This window comes from Bufo gargarizans, unplaced genomic scaffold (assembly GCF_014858855.1).
Source record: "Bufo gargarizans isolate SCDJY-AF-19 unplaced genomic scaffold, ASM1485885v1 fragScaff_scaffold_528_pilon:::fragment_2:::debris, whole genome shotgun sequence".
NCBI lineage: Eukaryota > Metazoa > Chordata > Amphibia > Anura > Bufonidae > Bufo > Bufo gargarizans.
The window spans coordinates 7,798-26,114 of NW_025334131.1; the positions used below are offsets into that span (position 1 = coordinate 7,798).

At 45.0% G+C, this 18,317-nt stretch overlaps 1 protein-coding gene across 1 annotated transcript in view; it reads right to left on the reverse strand.

Annotated features, from left to right (window-relative positions):
* Positions 1-299: 299 nt before the first annotated feature.
* Positions 300-18,317, reverse strand: part of LOC122922589 (calnexin-like) — a 38,081-nt gene continuing 20,063 nt past the window's right edge. The window contains exons 6-14 of the mRNA XM_044273259.1: positions 12,552-12,633; positions 12,235-12,427; positions 11,506-11,695; positions 10,530-10,643; positions 10,290-10,446; positions 8,683-8,898; positions 6,027-6,146; positions 4,988-5,123; positions 300-415 (exon numbers count right to left, since the gene is read on the reverse strand). Coding sequence (XP_044129194.1) covers positions 300-415; positions 4,988-5,123; positions 6,027-6,146; positions 8,683-8,898; positions 10,290-10,446; positions 10,530-10,643; positions 11,506-11,695; positions 12,235-12,427; positions 12,552-12,633 — 1,324 coding nt within the window. The remainder of the gene's footprint in view (positions 416-4,987; positions 5,124-6,026; positions 6,147-8,682; positions 8,899-10,289; positions 10,447-10,529; positions 10,644-11,505; positions 11,696-12,234; positions 12,428-12,551; positions 12,634-18,317) is intronic.

Consider the following 18,317-nt stretch of genomic DNA (forward strand, 5'->3'; position numbering starts at 1 on the left):
GCTGCACCTGTCCATCCCATCCTCAGCCAGACATTCATTGTGGATTGTACGGCATGTCATCCAGGAAATGCCTGGAGCATAATTTGATCAGGGAGCGCAGCACCGGCCTAGTAAGCATGTTTTAACAACTATTAATGAAAAACTGACATCTCACTGTTGAAGGCAAGAATATTTAGCTGGATGAAGCAATGGTAATGAGGAACGAGGGATCTAGCCTAGCATAACCTCTAGTCACTATTGGGTATACAGTTGGCTTCAACCACTGTTTGGAAACATGTTACCACATAATACAAATAAAGTTAGCAGTGTGGATTGCGATGGGTTACCTGAGGTTTGCTTTCCTTCTCTTCATCATCTTCCTCTTCCTCTTCTTCGTTACTTCCATGCCCAGCATCTCCCTCCCCTTCTTCAGGTGCTTTAAATTATAAAACATTATTTTTTTTTTAATTCATTAAGAATTGGAACAGAAACTACTTGAAACACAAAGCTATACTTTATTTAATGTCAAATATGTATGAAAAAACAGCTCAGGCCACCTGTCAAAATACTGCACATTGCAACTGAGAATTAAAGTCTTGTGTTGTTATGCTGCCTGGTTCAAGAAAAAAAAAAAAAAAAAAAAAAAAAAAAATTATATATAAAGCCACATTAACTGGGGAGCTAACCGAACAGTTACATGATGACCTCCTTTACATCTATTTAGCTGCAGATCGGTCAACTCCTGGGCCTCTCTTCTGCCATTCAAGTTGGCTGCACCGTTTCTCAGGCTCACAAACCGTGCTGGCCAACCCAAGAGCAGGGATGGACAAGTAGGAAGCGTCTTTGGCTACCGATGCAGTGTGCATGAGATAAGCATTGAAGCCATATTGGATGGCAGAACAGAAGTTCAGGAATTAGCAGATCTGCAGCTAAAAAGATGGTAACTTTATGTTCTGTTCTTTTGTTAATGAGAACTTTTTTTTCCACTTTAAAGACTGACACTCCCTCACTTGAATGGTACTGCTCCTGCCGAGCCATCATCACTATTTTTTGTTTATACTTCCACCGCTGTATGCCTATAAAGTGCCACTGTAATAAACTCTGGAAGAACCCCTTTAGTTTATCTAATTTATTTGTTTCAGCTAACCTGGGTAAGGAATATCATTTCAGCAGTACCCAACCGGATGTACCCCTGTTTCTTTCTCTTAAACTGCATAATGTACATGCAGCTCATAAGAAAGCCAGGGGCACAGCCTGACAGACAATTTAGGTATAGCCACAGAGAACCTCTTTAACGTCGACTATAAACGTCCAGGAGGTGGTTTTCCATCTCTGAATGGACGTTTCTGAACATCCAGAGATCGTAACTGCACACTAATCGTGCAGCCACAGATCGGGTTGCCCGCTGTCAGTGACAGCAGGTCAACCCTTAGAGAAGGCAGGGACAGTTCCCAGGTGTCCCTGCCTTCTAGAGCGCTGTTTACACAGCGCTCCCCGAGCGCTGTGCATACAGTGCAGGAAGTGCTATGGGCTTCCTGTTCTGGCCCAGTGGTCATGTGACCGCCGAGGCCGGGAGAGTGCAGGAGCTGTCGGGTCTTTGTACAGCCTCTCTGGAGGGTGTATTTCCCCTGTAACTGGGGCTACTATGTCGGTAGGGAATAAAAAAAAAAAAAAAACACAACACATTTAGTATTGCCGCATCCGTGACGGTAGGCTCTATAAATATATCACATGATCCACCCAGTCCGATAAACACCATAAAAAATTTTTAAACATTAAACTGTCAAAAAAAGCATTTTTGTCACCTTACATCACAAAAAGTGCAACACCAAGTGATCAAAAAGGTGTATGTCCCACAAAATGGTACCAATAAAACAGTCACCTCATTCCACAAAAAATGAGCCCCTACATCAGAAAATCGCTAAATAAAAACAATTGCTCAGAACATTAAAGCATAATTTTTTGTTTCAAAAATGCTATTGTGTAAAACTTAAGAAAAAGTATACATATTAGGTAGTCACGTCCGTAACGATCTGCTCTATAAAAATGTCACATGAGCTAACCCCTCAGGTGAATACTGTAAAAATAAATAAAAACTGTGCTAAAACCACCAATTTTTTGGGTCACCTTGCCCCATAAAGTATTATAATGAATGATCAAAAAAAAAAAAAAAAAAAAATCATATGTACCCAAAAAAAAATAGTACCAATAAAACTGGCACCTTATCCCCTAGTTTCCAAAATGGGGTAACTTTTTGGGAATTCCTACTGTACATCAGGGGGGCTTCAAATGGGACATGGCATTCAAAAACCAGTCCAGCAAAATCTGCCTTCCAAAAACCATGTGGCGCTGCTTTTCTTCTGCGCCCTGCCGTGTGCCCATACAGCAGTTTATGATCACATGTGGTGTGTTTCTGTAAACCGCAGAATCAGGGTAATAAATAGTGTTTTGTTTGGCTGATGTGTTAATGAAAAATAATTGATTAAAATGGAAAATCTGCCCAAAAAGTAATTAAAAAATTTGATCGCCATTTTCCTTTAATGCTTGTGGAACACCTAAAGGGTTAACAAAGTTTGTTAAATGAGTTCAGTAACTTGAGGGGTGTAGTTTCTACAATGGGGTCATTTATGGGGATATCCACTATGTAAGCCCCACAAAGTGACTTCAGACCTGAACTGGTCATTAAAAAGTGGGTTTGGGCAATTTTCTTAAAACGCAATTGCTTCAAAAATTCTAAGCCTTCTAACGTCCAAAGAAGAAAAAAAAACATTTCCAAAACTATGCCAACATAAAGTAGACATATGGGGAATGTTAAGTAATAAATAATTTATGAGGTATCACTTTCTGTTTTAAAAGCACAGAATTAGAAATTGATTATAATTTTTTTAATAAAAGGTGAAATATAGTGACTCAAATTTATGACTATCATGAAGTACAATGTCACCAGAAAATATCTGAATGGCTTGGATAAGTAAAAGTGTTCCAAAGTTATTACCACATAAAGTGAAATAAGTCAGATTTGCAAAATTAGGCCTGGTCAGGAAGGGGGCAAATGGCCCGGATGTGAAGTGGTTAAGAAGACTCAAGACTTCTGCACACATAATGGCAAGGACCTCTTGGGCACAAGCTCTTGAGTACTATCAAAGTATTACAGCAGTGCTTCGACCCCAAGATCTACTTAGGCCTTATTCAGGAGTCAGTGATTCCCAGACGTTTGAGGTCAAGGTTCTCCATGGATAGCTCACATATCCATTGATTTCTGTGTGTTTATTCACACATGCCCTTGTTTTTCCACAGACTGTGGGTCAGTAGAAAAATGGCATGTCCTACAGTCTATAATCCTGACCAAACTCCTCAACTAAAAACTACTAACAGAACACAGATGGCATCCACATTCTGACAGTGGCTTTCACTGGCAATTGGTAGGAGATTAGAAGAAAAAAAAAAATCCCCAGATCTTTATGTAATACCTAAAACGCTTTTATTACTTAAAATGTTCCTCAAGTATGATAAAGTGGGTTTTAAAGGAGCATAAATAATTTTAACGTGGAATTAATACAGTTTTTGGCTCTTCAAAGTGCATGACCCCCACTTAGCCTAGGCTTACCCTGCAAGTAATGAAATAAACCTCTGTTTTCACCACTTTTGTTGGTAAAAATAGCATTGCTAATTTGCCATCAGCACTACAGAAACCTGGATGAAACACAAGTTAGGCTACTTCACAGTGGTGGTTGGCTTTCAGTTTGTGAGATCCGTTAAGGGCTCTCACAAGTGGACCAAACGGATTCGCTTTGCCCTTATTCATTCTGAATGGAAAAGGATTTGCTCAGAATGCATCAGTTTGTCTCCATTCCGCTTTGAAAACAGACACCAAAACGCTGCTTGCCGCGTTTTGGTGTCCGTATGATGAAACTGAGCCAAACGGATCCGTTCTGACACATAATGGGGACAGACATGGCACAATAAACTGATCCGTCCTCCATTAACTTTCTATGGTGTTAAAGACGGATCTGTCTTGGCTATGTTAAAGATAATACAAACGGATCCGTTCTGAACGGATGCAGACACTTGTATTATCTCAATGGATCTGTCTGTCCAGATCCATGACGGATTTGCACCAAACGCAAGTGTGAAAGTAGCCTTAATGGGGTCTGTTGGATACTGGTTGGATCAGTTGTACAAATGGTCTGACAGCATCATGGCTTCTGAGATAGATATAAAAATCACAATACCAGCATGATGTGAACACAACCTGAATTTAAAACAAAGGTTTTGTGAATGTATTTAAATTAAGCACAATCCTGGACTCTGTACTCCAGTCTACCACACCATACAAAGAAGTGTGCTATATGCAATACAGGTATCCCCATCTAAACATTTGTACATATCTCTACAAAATGCCACAAATGCCAGATAGGAGCAGGACCCACATCAGGGACCAGCTCCTATCCTGTGAACTGGGCACTCAAAAGTGAAGTGAAAACAGCCACCCTCCATTCAATGCTAAGGGACTTCTGAAAATAGCCAAAAGCTGGCTTGGCTATTTCTGGCAGTCCCACAGCGGCTAATGTAGTGGCGGTTATGCTTGTACGACTTGCTCTCTATTTACTGTTATGGACCTCAGAGAAAAAAAAAAATGAAATAAAAAAAGTCTTACTGCTGAGATTTGAAAGCAAGCTGTGCATGTTGGTGTGCTCTCAGTCACTTCAGGGGCCCCAAGAGAGGGACCCACACTTGACATTTATGGAATATACTAGTGATATGCCACAAATGTTTGGATGGCCATAGAAATGGTCCATAGAAATGACCCCCCCCCCCCTTCTGCAGCCACAAATGCCCTGATCAGTTTTAGTTCAAAACAGTATTGTCTTTTCCTGCCTTCAGAAACAGACTGGGATAACCTTTGGAAGGGGTTAATAGAGGAGATAAGACTATAAATATTACAGACCGACATAACTCACCATAAGAAAAAGGACAGAAAACAAAAGTAAATAAAGTAATATCTTACCTTGCTCTTCAGCCTGCTCTTCAGCAGCCTCATCTTTATCCTCCTTGTTGGTCTCTCTTTCCTCCTCCTCCTCCTCCTCCTCTATATCAGGTTGTGGGGCATCAGTCTTTTTGTGGCTTGCATCTGGTGTTTGCTTCTGCACAAAAAATAAATAAATCATAACGGCTGTCATATTAACATTAATGTACCATAGAGCTGTAAAGGTCTATAAATTAGGCCCCATGCACACGGCCGTGTTTCACGGCCTGGATCCCTCCTGAGAGCAGGAGCGCACGGCGTCACTGGTTGCTATGACGCCGTGTGCTCCCTGCTGCCGCCGCAATACAGTAATACACTGGTATGATCTATACCAGTGTATTACTGTACTGTGCCGGCAGCAGGGAGCGCACAGGGCGTCATAGCAACCAGTGACGCCGTGCGCTCCTGCTCTCAGGAGGGATCCAGGCCGCGGTTCCACGGCCCGCACACGGCCGTTAAACACGGCCGTGTGCATGGGGCCTTAGTCTAAAGAACAACCTATATATTACATTTCCAAAATGCATCAACACATTACCACTAAACTTCTGATATTTAAGACCTGGGTATTTGATACCTGACCGATGACAATGTTCTGCCAAATAAAGACTTAAAAGGGGTTTTCTGGGATTTTAATATTGATAAACTAGATCCTCAGGATAGGTCATCAATATCAGATCGGCGGGGTCCAACACCCAGCACGCCCACTGATTAGCTGATTCACGAGAAGGCCACGCTCTGAGCGCAGCCTTCCCTTCATTGTTTACCTGCTCATCGTCAACAATGTGGCAGTGAGCAGGTGTAATTACAAACTACCCTATTCATTTCAATGGGGCGGCTTGTAATTACACCTGCTCACCGCTACGATGTCGACGGCGAGCAGAGAAACAATGAAGGGAAGGCTGTGCTCACAAGGAGCACGGCCTTCTCTATCTTGAGGATAGGTCATTAATTTTAAAATCCCGGAAATTAACTTTAAAAATAAAAAATTTCATTTGTATGCATAAAGCCATTGAACACACACCTTGCCTGAACAGCAGAACAGGATAACTAGGAAGACTGGCAAAGCCACAGTCAGAATGTAGACTATCCACAACCAAGGTCTTTCTTCAGCTGCTGCCATCATCTGCCCAACAACACTTGGCTGAAAAAAAAAAAAAAAAAAAAGGGAAACCGTTCATAAATATGCAATTCAAGCGACCACTGAAGAACCCATGTGATATAACTCATTCAGATAAGTAATGTCAAATCTGTGTGCTGTACCAGTGTATAAGACCGCTCACAGACTAAACATTGACTCACTATAGTCAAGGGCCAATTCACAACCAATTTTCTTTATGGATCATTTGTCAATGCAGAAATTCTCAGCATGCACTATTTTGGTCTGATTTTCACATTGCTCATGTAAGTAAATGGATCAATGAACAAAAAACAGGCAGTACATGGGGCGCCTGTATGTGGTTAACTTCTTGTCGGATATTGCCAGGAAACACTGGACGGACATTTTTCAGGGACATACTGATGCCATGGGGACAGCTCAGCTGTAGTAACCTAGCGAGGCCACTACATTTTGAACAGAGCCGTGTTTCTTGTTCCAGTCATAGTTCTAGTTCCAGCACCAGTGATTGCGTCAAACATTTGATCAGTGGGGGTGCAGAGTGGTGGACCCTCCCCAATTAATTACCTATATTGATGATGTAATCAATATGAGGAGCCTGGAAAACCTCTTTAAGAACATGATCATGTCTGAAACGCCAAGAAGTCAGGACTGGGTTAAATACATTATAATATAAAAAAGTATTAGATCTAGAAAAAGTGTGATGCATCGAAGTATCCACATTAGGGAAATGTACTAATAACTTGGTAAGGGTTAATGTATCATCTATTATATAAATATTATAGTATGGAAGGGGCAGGATTTAGTACAATTTTTGTAATCATGTGGATCATGATTTATTTTGCATACAAAATCAAAGACATAAAAAGGGGGAGGGTATTCCTAGCTTCTCTCATCCCAAGGCATATGCTGAAACATGCTGACACACAGTGTGAACAAAGCCATCACCAGGCCTGTACCGTCAGCTTAACAGGCTGGACTCCAAGACTGATGCATTGTTCTAAACTACCGGAGATTTCTGCAGCTGTTGCTGACTTAGGGCTCTTTCACACTTGCGTTCTTTTCTTACGGCATAGAGTTCCGTCGTCGGGGCTCTATGCCGGAAGAATCCTGATCAGTTTTATCCTAATGCATTCTGAATGGAGAGAAATCCGTTCAGGATGCATCAGGATGTCTTCAATTCAGGACCGGAACGTTTTTTGGCCGGAGAAAATACCGCAGCATGCTGCGCTTTTTGCTCCGGCCAAAAATCCTGAACACTTGCCGCAAGGCTGGATCCGGAATTAATGCCCATTGAAAGGCATTAATCCAGATCCGGCCTTAAGCTAAACGTCGTTTCGGCGCATTGCCGGATCCAGCTTTTTCTGAATAGTGTCCCAGCAGCCATGGTAACCAAAGTCCTGGCAGCCATGGTAAAGTGTAGTGGGGAGCGGGGGAGCAGTATACTTACAGTCCGTGCGGCTCCCGAGTGACGTCAGGGCGCCCCACGCGCATGGATGACGTGATCGCATGGCACGTCATCCATGCCCGTGGGGCGCCCTGACGTCATTCTGGAGCGCCCCGGGAGCCGCACGGACGGTAAGTATACTGCTCCCCCGCTCCCCACTACTACTATGGCAACCAGGACTTTAATAGCGTCCTGGCTGCCATAGTAACACTGAACGCATTTTTAAGACGGATCCGTCTTCAAATGCTTTCAGTTCACTTGTGTTTTTCCGGATCCGGCGTGTAATTCCGGCAAATGGAGTACACGACTGATCCGGACAACGCAAGTGTGAAAGCGCCCTAAGGCTACTTTCACACCTGCGTTAGTTGCGGATCCGTCTGGTATCTGCACAGATGGATCCGCATCTATAAATGCAAACGCTGGTATCCGTTCAGAACGGATCCATCTGCATTATTCCGTCCCCCCAAAAAAAATCTAAGTCTAAGTCAAACGGATCCGTCCTGACTTACACTGAAAGTCAATGGGGGGACGGATCCGTTTACAATTGCACCATATTTGTGTCAATGTAAACTGATCCGTCCCCATTGACTTACATTGTAAGTCAGGACGGATACGTTTGGCTCCGCATCGCTGCAACACCAGCGTTTTGGTGTCCGCCTCCAGAGTGGAATGGAGCCAAACTGATGCGTTCTGAGCGGATCCTTATCCATTCAGAATGCATTGGGGCTAAACTGATCCGTTTGGGGCCGCTTGTGAGAGCCTTGAAACTGATCTCACAGGCGGACCCAGAAACGGCAGTGTGAAAGCCTTATTTAGCTCACATTACATAGACTGGATTCAACTGTATCCACTTCTCAATTTATACTAGGTGATATTTATGTTTGCAGTGTGCAAATATAATGTTCTTATTTACTGACAGCAAACGTACATCTTGAAAATGGTGCCGAATTAAATGGCAACATGTTTTAGAAACTTGTACAACCTCAATTAAAACAGTGTTTCAGCTTTATTACCACAATCAGAAAACTATCTCCTACATTTCATATGGCCTGTCAAACCAAATAACCCCAGATTTTCAGTAGAATGACTTAACAGTCATGGAAGGCGGTTTCTCACCTCAGCAGCACCGTCAGCTGCTTTCTTCAGACCCCAGCCATCATTTCCCCACTGATCAGCCACAGCTCTGTCTGAGCATATGATAAAGTTGTCAAAGAAAATATCAGCAGTCATAGACCACAATTCCAGGCCCATAGCATAGAATGGAGTCATCTTGAATGGTTCCAGGTCCTCAAAGAAATCTGGATTGGGGATTTTGCGTGGTTTCCAGATACCCTGCAATGAAAAATTGACAAAACTGGTCTAGGTGCTCATGTTTTCTGTAGTTTTAAGTTTGAGTTGAAGATTAGATAGTAATATAAGTACATATTAGTGTCCATTTTAGCAGAGTGATAGTGAAAATATCAAGGCAAACCTATTTACCACTTTTTGGTCATGCCACAAATGTTAGATAGGTGCAGGTCCCACCTTTGGGACATGCTTCTCTTTTCAAGAATGGAGACCTGCCATGAAAAAAAGAGCACACTACGCATATGCAGAAACTACTCCATGCTCCACTATGCGACTTCCAAAGACAGCCAAGGCTGCACTCTGCTAATTTTGGAAGTCCAAAGGAATGGAGAAAACTGCACATGCACAGTGTCCTTTTAATTCACAGTGGACCGGGGCAGAGGATCTTAAGTGCAGAAAATTCCAGAGATGGGAGTCACACCTGTCAGACATTAATGGCATAGTCTATCAATAGGTCATGAATGTCTAGATGATATTGAAATCCAAGTATAGCAAACATTATATGGAATTTGTATGACTTTGCGATGCCTTTGTGGGTTTACTAAAGGGTAAGCTCAATACCCACACTTCAACAGCATACCAATGAGCAAAGTTTGAAGAAAGCATGTACATGCCCAACTTTGGGAAAAAGATTTTGATCCCAATTCTGGATTAGGCAGTCTGTATCTAACAATGGTATGTGTATAGCACTGCAGGATAAACGGCTCTAATTTAATGGAAAACAGGGAAAAAAACTTTACTCTTTGAAATAAGAAACCTCGAAGTTAAAGGGATTCTGTCACCTGGATTTTGCCTATAGAGCTGCAGACATATGCAGCTAGATTGCTGCTAGCACATCAGCAATATACATTCCCCATAGCTTTGAGTGCTTTTATTTAGGCAAAAAAAATATATTATATATATAGGCAAGTAAGGAGCCCAAGGGGCTGTTACTAATGTTTCTGGAGCCCAGCCACGCCCACTGTGAAGGAGCCCAGCTCCGCCCGGATTCTCCAAGTATCCTCCTTGCTCCCTGAGGTCACCAAGTTAGAGCTCGGTAATCCTGCACATGCGCAAGTACGCGGCCTGTCTATCAGCCTCAGGGAACGAACTGCGCATGCGCTAGCTGCGAGATTACGGCGCTCTAAATTTGTGATGTCTGGGAGCAAGGAGGAAACCGAGGGCTCCTTCACACTGGGTGCCAGAAACGTTAGTAACAGCCCTTTGGGCACCTTACTTGCCTCATTTACATATTTTGTAAATCCCTAAATAAAAGGACTCACGGCTATGGGGAATGTATATTGCGGACGTGCTAGCGGCGATCTAGCAGCGCATGTCCTCAGCTCTATAGGCAATATCCAGGTGACAGAATCCTTTTAAGAATTAAAATATCAAACCTGGTAATTGGGGTTATCGATCATTGGTGCCTTCCATTTTCCTTTGTAGTTAGGGTTGTCAATTGTTGGCCTTTGCCACACTCCGCAGCCGGGAGCAGATGCACATTTGGGATTTGCCACCTGTGGTGCCTCCCATTCACCATCCATATCTTCATCCCTGTTAGAGGAAAAGTAAATTGCTTAAAAAAAAAAAAAGCAAAGATATAGAACGGATATGTTAACAGACCGTGGGGAACATACCAGTCTTCAGGCTTTTCAGCATCAGGGTCACCAATGTACTCTGGTTCATCATCCAACCATCCTTCTGGTTTTACTGCATTGTCATCTGGGATTTTTGAGGGAGCATCTTCATCCCTAATCCAATTTATACAATAGTTAGAAACTTTTTATATCCCCATTTCTATAAACTATGGCAACTTACAAAAAAAAATAAAAAAATACATGAAAATAAAAATTCAGTTGACTAAAATGAACAGCAGCATACTGAGATTGGACCAGATATGAGAAACCTTTCACTAATTTCTGCCTCCATCTCTTTACGAAGATACTACCAATAGTACCCCAGGGGGGGCATCTTGATACAAATTGGAATAAAATAATGTTTAAAAAGAAAACTAAAAAAAAAAACGAGGTCTCAGCCAAACAGTTGAGCATTTTTACAATAGCTTACAAATAGAGGAGCAAAGTGTTGGTTCTCTTCCCCCAGTGAAATGAATGGAAGTTATAGAAATCAAAAAGCAAAAGCAACATCGATTTCAATTCAGTGCAGGATTGCATACATGTCACAATATCTAACTGTCCAAAGTAACAGTTTAAAATGGCATCAATAAAATCAATATGCAAGTTTTTTTTAAACGATTATGTATACAAGTACATTTACAAATATGGGAGGGGGGTTGCTTGGGAGCAATCAGCGTTGAGTATGGTATAGGGCAGGATTATATGTAATCTGCACAGCTCCTCCTGTTCACATGTTTTTTTCCCCCCATGGATTCACACCAAAAACCATGACCTCAACATGCAGTTTTGTATTGAAGTAAACAGACATTGGTAAAAAAAAAAAAATATTGATTAAAAAGAGACATTGGTTAAAAAGACCGCACAAAAAATTGTGCTGTGAAAGTAATGCTGCCTGCAGGTTGCACTGCATTTTTTAATGGCGACAGGTTCCCTGTAAATACACCCATTCCATCCTGAGTGTACTGTGATCACTTACCAATCATCAGGCTTGACAGCATCAGGATCAGGTATTTTTGGTCTCTCATCCCAATCTTCGGGCTTCCTGTCATCAGGATCCTCAATTTCACTAGGTGGGTTGACGGTGGGATTGACATCATTAAGTAGGCTGCCACGGTTTACAACAGTTTGGTCAACCAGGACCTCAAATGTGTTATCTGGATTCAATACTGAATTGAAAAGAGCATAAAATACATTGTTCAGTCTCCAAGTTAAAGAAAAGTGGAGAAAATCTTAATTAAAACATATGTTGGAGGTCTGACTCCCCTCTCAGGAAAACATGTGTCCTGACATCCTTGCTCCTTGCTTTACGCCATTTTTCCACAGATGTAAACAGTAATTTGGCAGCATATATATTACTTAAAGGGGTTATCCAATCCTATAAAAAGCCCCCCCCCCCCCCCCCCACCCAATAAGCCGGGCCCGTACACGGAATATACTTGTCTGGGTTGCCACTGGTTCTCCCAGTGCATGGATAAAAACATCTGGTGTTGGAGTGGCGATCGGGGAGCAGCCAATGGTTGGCGGGGCGCAGGGACCCAGGCAACTATATTCAGTGTGGGGGGCACGGCATATGGGGGCGAAATTCTATAGGATTTGATAACCTCTTTAAGTGAAACTGGCTATGGGGTTTATAACTCAGCTTATGTGACTTTCAAATAGTTAATTTTACTATCTATAATATAAATAAAAGGTCAGAATCACGCACTTAAAGTATAAAGATGGGTTTTCTTGTCTGTGAAAAATGATTTCAGGTCTGCATCTGGTTTCTTTGCATGCTTCTCTTCATACTCTCCAGTCTTGGGGTTCTTGTGACGGAAGATAAAGTGCAGCTTGTAATCCTCACCACACTTGTCAGGACCAAACATGATGGTGTAAGGTGTCTTATCATGGAACTGATCCTGAAAAAAAACATAGAACACTTTCAGTCTAGATATATTCAAAGAAAAGAAAGAACATTACAAAGTTTTAACGTCTCCACAGTTCATAGGTGTTTTATGCACTTGAAAACCTGGGTAGACTTACTAGGTTCTGATCCGAGGTTTTGGACAGCAGCTTCACATATGCTCCTCCACATTCTATTCCACTCTGAAAATTTACTTCATACCTTAAAAGTCAAAACAATGGCAACTATAATAATGCATAGAACATAGAAGATTGCAGCATAAATGGTACATTGTTCTGTATCTTCAATGCCGTGGGAGAAATGAAGTTGGCTAAGGTCTCGTTCACATCACCGTTTCTCCTTTCCGTTCTCCGGCTCCGTTGAGGATTCTGCAGATAATTGAGACCTAACTGAGCATGCAGGACTTTCGTCTCCGCTCAAAAATCATGTTCTGAGCGGACACCGAACGGACCCCATTAAAGTCTATGGGGTCTTTAGGCTCCGTTAGGTCTCAGTTATATGCAGAATCCGTCCTTTCCGTTCTCCTGCTCAACAGAGTCTGAGAACGGAAAGGAGAAATGGTGATGTGAACAAGGCCTAACTGGCAAAACAACCCAAAAACATAAAGAGTAAACTATTAGGCTATACCTGAATGCGTGGTTTGGGCTTGTCAGCTAATCTGCCAATGTATCCTGTTTTACAGCATTACATACAAACGCATATTACTAATACCACTGCATCAATATTTTAAGACAGAAGACCACATTAATCAAGAGTGGCAAAAAAGTTACCCAATATTCACCAGGCCAATTTATTTTAGAAAGGTTATGACAGATTGATATGATCATATCTGCCATTATTTAAAAAGGTATTTTCCCCTCTAACACATCCCTATCCATAGTGTCTGATGGCAGTCCCACAGAGGTGGTCACACATGAGCACCACTACTCTACTCACTTCTATAGGCTATCCAAAGACAGGTAAGCTGTTCTCAGAAAGGAACAGAGCGGTGTAATCATAGTCACCTCCCTATACAATGCAGCCAGTAAACAGGACCCAGTTCTTGAAATAGATGAGGATATGCCATACCAGTACCAGATGGAAACGGGAGCCTGTCACCTTCAAAATCTGTAAGAATACTGCATGTAGAGTCTCCAATACATAACCATACCTTCTTGTGAAAATCCGGTCGCTAATCCTGAGAATAATTGGATTTTTTGTACTCACCGTAAAATCCTTTTCTCGTAGTAGGCATTGGGGGACACAGCACCATGGGTATATGTCCAACTACCACTAGGAGGCACTAGACACAAAAAGTGTTGGCTCCTCCCAGGTGGGCTATACCCTCTCCACAGGCACGAGGCTATTCAGTTTGTACCAAAAGCAGTAGGAGAGAGAAGAAAAGCAAGGAACCAACAACTCCCGTACCGGGAAAGATCAAGAGACCAGCCCGGAGAAGCGGAAGAAAAAACATAGGGAGGGATCTGTGTCCCCCAATGCCTACTACGAGAAAAGGATTTTACGGTGAGTACAAAAAATCCAATTTTCTCGTGCATGGCATTGGGGGACACAGCACCATGGGACGTCCCAAAGCAGTCCCTGAGGGAGGGAAAAGAAGAGACGCGCCACCGGTTGGGCATACAGGTGCAGGAGAACCATGTGACCCAACGGGAAAAAACACGAGATGGGCAAGAGGTTCCATAACAAGGAAGAAACCTCAGAAGAAGCAGGGAAGACTGCCAGCACCCCAGGACAAATGACTGGAAGAAAATCCCAAATGCAAGAAGGTGGCAAAAGGAAACAGAGCGCAGCCAAGGGCTGGAGAAAAAATTAGGACAGCACCGCGTGGTGAAACTACCCAACGCTCTACATTGTTCCAGACCCAAAAAAACCTGTGGCCATCCCCTGAAAGGCCAGGGGAGAAAAGAAACAGGGAAGCACTGAAAACCAAACGAGTGGGGGAGCCATAGCAAGGCTCACATGTGAAGGGAGGGGACTCCCCTCACCGCAAGGCCAGGAAAGAAGCTAAGCGCCCCATGTAAAGGTGAAAACCCAAGGCTGCTAGAGGAAACCGCCAACCCTGGAGAAGGAGGGGGTTGTAGGTAAAAAAACAGGAAAAGAACGATAGCTCCTGCGTCCCCAAAAACAGGAGACGAGGCGCAAGCCTCCGAAAACAAGATATCACCGTGAAGCGCAAGACCAGAGGAAACACTGGGCATGTGAAGTAGCATGGAAAAAAGAAGCCAGATACAGGCCAGGCAACCTCGGCAGGACACACTGGACTGAGAGACATGGGAGTAGAAGGAGAGCACTCCAAAAAACCTAAAGAGGAAAGGTCCTACAACAGGAGGAGGTCCCTCCCGAAGGAGACCATACGGTGGAACTGCAAACCGCAGCACTAAACCACTCAATACCAGGTACTTGACGTGGGAGGCTGGAAAAAGAGACACAAATCCCAAGAGGACCTCAAATGAACAGGGACAGGGACTCCAGAAAGGAGTACCCAGTATGGGCTCACAAGGAACCAGAAGCTGAACCACCAGAAGACAACGCAAGCCAGAATATCCAGGAAAGGCGAAAAGAAACCACCATAGGGGAAGGGGCATAGGCCATGGACAACTAGCCGTACCAAGAATATTGACCAGCAAACCTTAAACATTGTCCCAGAGAGGGCAAGTACAGCAGCTCGGGATGTACCACAAAACGACAGACATCCATATGCATAAGGAATGCAGAAGTCGCCATGAAAAAACCGGGGTAGCCTACATAGAAATGTAGAAACCAGCTGCGACCGGCATACAGAAAACTTCCAGGGGGGAGAAAGCACCAGACAGGTGCAGACGACGGCAAGGTCCAAGAGGACTGCCCCTCCGCCATGTAGCACAACTAAGCAGAAAATACAAGGGAATACCGAAAACACCTGGACCCAAAAGGAACTACGGGGCCCTGTCCGATACCAGAGCAAGCAGCTGAAAATTCAGACAGGTGTGTGTGGCGCTCAGAGGTCCTGTCCTTGACCCATCAGGGAGGACGTCCAGCAATGATAAAAGCCGTGGACCCAGAAGGATTCCGTGTGGCGGACATCCAGCGATGACAGAAAACCGCAGCCGCGGCCGATGCCACCAGCTACGTGTCCAAACAAGGTAGAAGATCCAGTGGAGATCCTTGTACTTCACCAGGAATGGGCCGCTCAGCAATTAGGAAACAACGCGAGTACTCCCCTATAACATGGGGAAACGCGGAGCACAGCATACCGTAGTACCGTAAAGAGAAGGCAAGAGCAACTACAGCACGAAGGCCAACAACCACCTGGCCACGGAGTAGGGAGCGTGGTTGAATGAGGACCACCCGCCGGATCAGACAGATCAGTCATATACTGGAGCTACCAGAAGTAGCAGTAGACCGACAAGGTGGGGGTTGGGCTGGCCCACACCTGCCAGACATGGAAACCATGCACACGCTGAACGAAGGGGGCCTGGTGCAGACAGTGCCTTGAGAGGTAGAAGGAGACCAATGAGCGCGACAGTAAAGGAGTGGCAGATGTATGGAAGAACCAAATGGATGGAACCAACATCCGCAGCACAGATTAGAACCCGTGGGCAGAAAACACCCAGTGATACAGAAACTGTCTGAGCTACAGACCGCACCACAGGGCCCAGCGCTTGGGGTACTACAAACACACGCCTAAAATATGGGGAAAGTGGCTGCATGTTGCCAACTAAGGAGAGTGGAAACATAGCCACAGCATCTGGGAATGAGACAGCATACGGAGGGTACAGGTACACAACCTGTAAAGTAGAAATATGGCTGTGTTAGAGGAACTACATTTAAGATCGAAGCAATGTGGCCGCATGGTGCACCCTAGACCCAGAGAGGTGCAACAGCAACCGCGTTAACAATGGAACCCAGTAGGGCCGCACGGTACCACAAAGAACAAGACAGGTGCACACCACAATCAGGTAGGTGCAATGGCAACAGAAACAGGGCCGCATAGCACACCCTAGAAGCCAGACAGGTTGAACGGCTGCAGCATCGGAGACGGTTCAGGGACTCTACCCATGAAGGGAGTAAGATGGCCGTTTGGTGCACACTATGATGAGGTAGGTGCAATGGCCACGGCAATAGGAGGAGGCCTCAATATCTCGTCCTGTAAGGAGAGAAAATGCCACATGGAACACCATAAAGCCGGACAGGAGGAACGGCTACCGCATCCGGAGATGGCTCAGGTACTCCACCTGTTAAGGGATCAAGGCGGCAGGGAACAGACAGGTAACTGAACCGGACAGGGGCAATTCTACGGCAATTGAAAGTGGCCTCTATATTCCGCCCGTAGGGAGAAATGTTGCCGCATGGAACACAACAGAGCCCGCCAGAGGTATCGGCTACAGCACCGGTGATGGCGTAGGTACTCTACCTGTGAAGGAAGCAAATTGGCTGGGAACAGACAGGCGCAATTGCAGCGGCAATTAAAGGCAGCCTGTATATCTCGCCAGGAAGGGAGAAATAGTGTCGCATGGAACACCATAGCGCCAAGCCAGGGGAATCGGCTACAGCATCAGGAGATGGTGTAGGTACTCCACCTATGACAGGAGCAAAGTGGCTGGGAACAGACAGGTGCAATTGCAACGGCAATTGAAGCGACCTGTATATCTCACCCGGAAGGGAGAAATAGTGCTGTATGGAACACCATAGAGCCAGCCAGGAGTAATGGCTCCTGTAGGTACACTACCTAAGAAAAGGGGCAAGGCGGCTGTACAATTGCTCTGAACTCACCAACCTACAGGAGGCGATAGCCGAGCTAACCGCTTGCCCAGAACAGGAACTCCCTGTAATGAGGTAGAGTGGCGAACACCAACACCAGGATGGGAACCCCACGGAAACACTCTCAAATGTGTAGAGGATAGCCCCTGGTATAGGGGAACCAGGAAGGCTTGTCAGGGACAGCCTATGGCAGTGGTGCAGGAACCCCCCTGTTAAGGAGAAGGCGTACGTATCAGACACCGGGTAGGTGACTCAGTATGCTAAACACGGGGACGGCTGCCTTACCTGTGCGGTTGAATACCTGTGCGGTCAGGGGAGCACCATCCGAAAATCCACTAGAGGGGATACCAACCCTGTTTAGGTAGGAGAGGTTCCTCCGTGCACGTAGTCTTGACCTCCCAGAGGGCTTCTATATGGAGGAAGACCGCCTGATGCTCTGTTCCGAGGGAATCGGTGCAGAGGTGTCCCCAGAGGCAACGGATGGGGTGACAGGAAGGATTCGTCACCAGCCTCAGGCCTGTCCTGGGGGGGATCCGAGGATGCCGAGGAGGGGTGGGACCCCGTTGAGACCACCCGAGGGTGTACTGTGAGCTACCCCTCGCCGAACCCGGGTGCAGGTACCCCTAACTGAGCATGCCCCATCTGCAGGGAGGACCCTGGGAGGGCAGAGGTGGCCGCAATTTGGGTTGGTAGCGTTCCAGCGACACTGCCAGGGAGAGTCGGCCAAGGTTCCCATGGCATTGACACGGAGGGACCCATTCATGGGGAACCTACACAAAAAGATTGTTCAGGGAAAACAATGGGATCTGGGAAGAGGTACTGCACACCAGCAGGGACAGGATGACCACATGGCAGCCATTGTAGACAGCGGACGCACGTGAAAACACGTGGCGACCGAGGAGCTGTTGGGAGAAGAGATGCTCAAAAAGCAGCCAGCAGAGGCTGTCTATCCTGACCCGGACGCAGTGTTCCCCCAAAGAGGTGCAGCAGCAGCTGTTCCCCAAAAAAGAGGTGGTCAGTAGGGCTGCAGGGGACATGAAGCAATCGAGGGGTTAACCACCCCCTCCAACAGAAAAAACATGTTAGCCCAGGAAAGGGTGAGGAGATAGCTCCTCCCGAGGGCCGGGCGGGGCTCAGAAAAGCCC